The 6,070-nt window shown below is 36.9% G+C and overlaps 1 protein-coding gene across 1 annotated transcript; it reads left to right on the plus strand.

The window, feature by feature from the left end:
- The first annotated feature begins 737 nt into the window (after window positions 1-737).
- Window positions 738-2,792, plus strand: LOC125472191 (cytochrome P450 71AU50-like). Its single transcript, XM_048573327.1, has 2 exons — window positions 738-1,729; window positions 2,031-2,792. Exons 1-2 carry the CDS (start codon window positions 848-850, stop codon window positions 2,643-2,645), a joined length of 1,497 nt encoding a protein of 498 aa, XP_048429284.1. The 5' UTR covers window positions 738-847; the 3' UTR covers window positions 2,646-2,792.
- Window positions 2,793-6,070: the final 3,278 nt, after the last annotated feature.

Genomic DNA, 6,070 nt, shown 5'->3' on the forward strand with positions numbered 1-6,070 from the left:
GCGGGTGTGTCCCATTTCCTACTTGTGCACCGATAAGTGCACGTGTATGATGTGACCAGTTTATGTAACACCAAACCGACTGAGTTGCAGTAATGTTGGAGATATCCATTCGTGGACTAATTTGAAATTTGTATGTGTAAAAATACGTGAAATGCAATTATTATTCAAAGGTAAATTAGAAAACATTTATTTTTTTTTTTCTTTTTCAAAATTTTGTTTATATACCTTGTGTTTCGATGTTGTTGGATGCGTAAACACACGAGAGAGGAAAAAAAATTAAAAATGAAGATATCCGAGGTAAAGTAAAAGTAGCCGCAATTGAAAATGAGGTGAAAGAAAATCGGTTAATATGGTTTGGACAATTGAACCGAAGACCTGTAAATGCTTCGGTTAGAAGATGGAACTATGAGACTGAGGTCAGGGCAAAATGAGTAGAGGAAGACCTATGAAGATCCTCATGGATGTCATTCATACCCTTTTTAGCTTTTTGCACACCATGTTCTATCTATGACCGTCAAATAAATCAAATGAAAAAATAGAAAAAAAAAATAAAACAGAAGTGTGTAAGAAGTTAAAAAGAATGTGCGTATATCATTTATCCTATTTTATTTTCGACATGTAACATGTTTAGGACTCCTGCTAGTTGAATTTCCAACTATAGCATTCATGTCGAAAAATCCTACAGTAATATTCAAGTCTATCCGTTGAACCGTCCACTCTTCCAAATCCATTTAAGCCAATTATCAGCATCCACTAAACACAACGAAACAAGGACCTTCGTTTCTTCTCTCTAAAGTAAAACAGAGTTCAGAGAGCTCTTATCTTAAACAGTTAGGCGGCAAACACAATGGTGGTTTGGATTTGGGCAACAATGGCGTTGCTTACAGTTGTTCACATCCTGCGAGCATGGATATGGAAAAGCAATAACAAGAAGATGTTACCTCCTGGTCCAAGAGGGTTTCCTATTTTCGGCAGCCTCTACTCGTTGGGGCAGTTCCCAAACAAAGATCTTCATCGGTTAGCCCAAAAATACGGCGATATCATGTACCTGCGGTTAGGTCTTATGCCTACCATTGTTGTCTCATCCCCACAAGCGGCTGAGCTGTTCCTCAAAACGCATGACCTTGTTTTTGCAAGTAGGCCACCTCATGAGGGTGCAAAACACATATCCTTCGGGCAAAGAAACGTGAGCTTTGCTGAGTATGGCTCATATTGGCGTGACATCCGAAAGATGTGCACACTTGAATTACTAAGCAACCACAAAATCAACTCTTTCAAGTCTATGAGGAAAGAAGAGGTTGCTCTCTTAATTCAGTCTATTAAAGAGGCTGCCAATAATCGACGTGTTGCTGTCGATCTCAGTGACAAGGTCTCAACTCTTAGTGTTGACATGACCTGCCGGATGGTGATTGGGAAGAAGTACAAGGATGAAGAGTTTGATGAGAGGGGTTTCAAGTCTGTGATCAAAGAGGGTATCCAATTAGCAGCAGCCCCTAACTTGGGAGATTATATTCCTTGGATTGCACCACTTGACCTCCAAGGGTTCACTAAGAGGATGAAGGCTGTTAACAAGGCATTTGATAAATTTTTTGAGAAGGTGATTGGTGAGCATCTTCAATCCAAGGATGAAGAAAGACCGAAGGACTTTGTTGATGCCATGGTGGCGTTCATGTTCTCTGAAGAATCTGACTACCGAATCGAACGCACCCATATCAAAGCTATATTGTTGGTAAGTATGCATAAAATCTATACCATAGCATATGGCGACCAAGTATTACATTGGACTAATCCTTCATTTTACCTTATTTGTATTCTTACTCTTGCTTGGCAGCAAATTAAAACAGAATTGTATCTTGTCCGAAATTTAACATGTTATTGGTTTATTAGTTGTGAATCGCAACAATTAGTTATGTTAAATCTGCCTACTGATGTGTTGTTTAGGTTGACAGTTTGATAGCATAACAGATGCCATTTAAATTTGTATTTATGCCCTGATTTTGTGATTTGTTTTTCGAATGTACTATTGGCAGGACATGCTTGTGGCCTCAATGGACACATCATCAACATCGATTGAGTGGGCGTTCTCCGAACTCATGAGGAATCCACAGGTAATGAAAAAAGTCCAGAAAGAACTAGAAAACGTTGTAGGCCTCAAAAGAATGGTGGAGGAATCAGACTTGGAAAAATTAGAGTACTTGGACATGGTAGTAAAGGAAACACTAAGGCTACATCCAGTGGTACCATTGTTGGTTCCTCATGCAGCCAGGGAAGATTGCACTGTCCATGGCTACCACATACCCAAAAAGTCACGCATTATCATAAACGCTTGGGCAATTGGGAGAGACCCAAGTGCTTGGACGGATGCAGAGAAGTTCATACCAGAGAGGTTTGTGGGTAATAACATTGATGTTAGAGGAAATCACTTCCAGCTTATCCCATTTGGCTCTGGTAGAAGACGTTGCCCTGGAATTCAGTTAGGCCTTACTGTGGTCCAGTTAGTGTTGGCACAACTTGTGCAGTGTTTTGATTGGGAACTTCCAAATAACATGTTGCCAAATGAGTTGGATATGACTGAGGAGTTCGGTTTAACGGTTCCGAGGGCTAACCATCTACTCCTTATTCCTTCCTACCGCCTTCAGAAATGACCATTGTTATTGTGTCTGTAATGTCTCATTTCCTACTTGTATGCTGTAATATTGTGTGGACTATCTTTTCTACTGTTTTACATTTGTTTTGTTCATACGAGGAAAACCAGAAATGGAATAAATTGGTGTCAAATTAATTGTCAATAACCGATATGAAAGTCTCTCTCCAAATTCTGGGCTCTTTCTCCTTTGAAACTAGCAAGCTTATGTCCAAAAGGGCCCGCAAGAGCCTGTTGTATATCCTTAAGTAGAAGGCCAGTTGCTGAGATAAACCCAAATTTGGAAAACACACGTCCTAAAAGTCCTTTATGATAAATCTTGCAGCCCAAGTGGCCATGTCTGTATAGTTAACAAGCCCAGTAGCATGTTCTATCTTTTCTATAAACAGTTATCTAATTAGAACTTTTTTCTCAAAGGAGAGAACCAACTTTCATTAAAGCCTAACTGTACCAACAGCGACATGATCTTCTCTAAACCCTAGTAGTTAAAACTGACTAATCCTTACAGAAAAAAAAAAAGAAAAAAAAAGGATTGTAATGTCCACACATCCTTTTTTACTTCTCACACACCTCTGATTAATTTCTGTCATTTGATCTTCTTCAATCCATTCGATCAGACGGTCAAAAATTAGAAGGACGTGTGATAAGTAAAAAAAGATTTGTGGATAGCCGACCCCAAAAAATATCAATCATAACTACCAAACACGCATTACCTAATTATATTTAGGCCATAACACATCATTTTTTACTTCTCACACACCCCTTATTAAGCAGCCAAGGACTAAGGGGAGGTGGTGCTTGCCAAAGACTTTTCGACAGTCAAATTAGTAAGCAATATTATGAGACTCAAGCAGTGGGTAAGAGAATAAGCGTGTGCAATTGTTTTACGCAAGATGAACCCTAGAATGATGTATTTACACCGGAGGATGTCTAAGAGAAGATATTGCATCCTCTTAGAAGTTGAATTACTTGGGTCTCACACCAATCCCTAGATTGTAGGAACTCCAAGAATATAGGAAACCTGGTTCATTTCATACTGGATCAGGTTAATGGATCAGGATTCCGTATCTTGCGAAACAAGCATAACCAATCTCAGATAAGTCGTCGAACTTCACCCACTGCTCCAGAACAGGATGATGGTGGCATCGCTAATCTATATGTGTAACTTTGTGATGGAAGCTGTTGCATCCATGACCAAACTTCTAAAGTAATAATATTTCGATCCGCCTTACTACAATCTAAAAAATTATGATCTCACACATACGTAAATTAGAAATTTAATTTAAACTAATTATTTCTATCCATAATTTTTTTTTGTATGATTTCCCTCATCTGAATTTTTTCTTGTTTTTGGGTAAACTTACATGTTAATGTCGCTATCCTATTCATAACTTCCTGACGACATGCATCCTTTTCAATGCATGACTCAATGGTGAGTCGATTGGCACCCTATGGATGATGGAGCTCTATCATGCAATAAAAAGTTGTGGCTGCTTATTGTCTCTTTTCTTGTTACGTGCATGCATAGAGTTTATTCTCTGTTCTCTCAGATGACTCTGACAACCATTTCCAAGGCCTACACCCACGTGGACAGTTGGGCTCAATACTCAAGGAGTATCTTTGTCACGAGACTACTACTATCACAGGAGTGTAATTATTTATAATAATAGTTGCCACCTTTTATATATGAATTATAAACAGGCTTCCACACAAAAAGGAGAAAACTAAACAAATTTTTATAAGAGCTATAGCATTATCATGTTCTCAGTGGCAACTAGCAATACATTACTTCCTACCCCTAGTTTGAGGGAGTGGCCTCTAGGTAGAATATTCATTGGTGTACCTCGGGATGAAAATTTTGAAATACTAAGAGTCTGTTTGGTATTCTATTTGAAATTTTTTATCATTTCTCAAAATATTTCTAAGAATATTTCTTGAAAACAATTTTTTTTAAGACTCAAAAACTTGATTGGTTGCAATTTAAAAATTTTAAATCTTATGACTTAAACTAGACAAAGAGATTGAAAAAGAGGGGGTCGCAAGAGAGGGAGAAAGAGGAGAAATGAGGAAAGAAGGTAAGAGATGATTGAAGGAAAGAGAAAGAAGAGAGTGGATCGGACGAGATAGAGAGGAAGATGAGTGAGAAAAAGAATTGAGAGAATGAGCGGATTGGAGGAGAGACGAAAAAGGTAAAAAAAAAAAAAAAAGAGAAGAGAGAAATAAGAAAAGAGAGAGATAGATTTGGAGTGATAGGGGAGGAGGGAGAGAAAACAAAGGAATGAGTTTAAGTTAAAAAACTCACTTTTTATGTTTTTAGATAATAGACTATATTTTTGAGTTAGTCTTGAATTCAGTTTTTTAAAATAGTCATACCAAACAAGTTTTTAAGGAATTAAAAATTGTTTTTAAGTTTAAAAAATTAGATTCAAGTAGAGTACCAAACAAGCCCTAAACAACTACAGTCTACAGACCAATCATACTAATGATTAACTATAAAGATCTATTTAGCTTTATTTATCATAATGGTAGTGATATTGGGAGGTGGATTGTCTGCCCTCCCATTTCCATACTTTCCCCAAGCCTTCCTGTGATGTGTGGTCACGGTTAAGCCATATCAACATTTTATATTAATTTTTTTATAGGAATAATAAAACAAAAAGTAACAGGAATATAAAATGTTGACGTGACTTAACCGTGACCACACAAATAAAAGGACATGGGAAGAGTATAAAAATGGAAGGGTAGACAATCCACCTCTAGTGATATTAGTAATGGTAATGATGGTATAATACATTATTACGGAGAAATCAAACTAAAAGCGAAGGCCGTTGTGGATCCACGTACGCTTGATCTCGAGAAAGCCTATATGACTTATTAGATTGGGACTTTATCTCGAGAAAGTCTATGTACAGAAACAATCAACCTAGCTTTATAAATTTGTACCATGAATGAGATGGTGAATGGTGTTGATACCTCAGATGATTAGAGTTGGGGAGATGAGAAGGAAAGATTCAGTTGATACATGAGAGGAAAAAAAAAAAAAAAGGAGGTATAAGCGTGTGCACCGTAAGAGAAATGTGGTTACGTTAGGGTTTATGTAAAGTATATTAGTACTTTCGTGTGAACATTTGATTAAAATTATTGTACATTAAAAGGGTTGCTAAAACTCTATATATATTGGACCAGAATTTTGGTTATCAATCATATTCAGCAAGCTCGAGCACCTGGTTACAGTTTCTATGAATATAAGAAATAGAAACTTTGGATGCGGTCTCTGACCACGAATATTCTTTAATTAATCTTGTTAGTTTATAATTTTTTATCAAATCCCTTTCACTCTGTACACATCAGCTTATTAGTATTAATAGATTTTCATGTCAGTTTTTTTATTTTTTAAATTAAATAAATGTATTTGTTGCAAGTACC

Source organism: the organism of the source record quoted next, unplaced genomic scaffold (assembly GCF_019419815.1).
Source record: "Pyrus x bretschneideri cultivar Hongxiangsu unplaced genomic scaffold, Pyrus_bretschneideri_v1 Contig66, whole genome shotgun sequence".
Taxonomy (NCBI): Eukaryota; Viridiplantae; Streptophyta; class Magnoliopsida; order Rosales; family Rosaceae; genus Pyrus; species Pyrus x bretschneideri.

What these genes read in the sequence shown, in the direction of transcription:
- LOC125472191 (XM_048573327.1), top strand. Translation starts at nt 848, where the DNA reads ATGGTGGTTTGGATTTGGGCAACAATGGCGTTGCTTACAGTTGTTCAC. An exon ending in ATATCAAAGCTATATTGTTG is followed by an intron (nt 1,730 to 2,030) that starts GTAAGTATGCAT and finishes TACTATTGGCAG; the next exon opens with GACATGCTTGTGGCCTCAAT.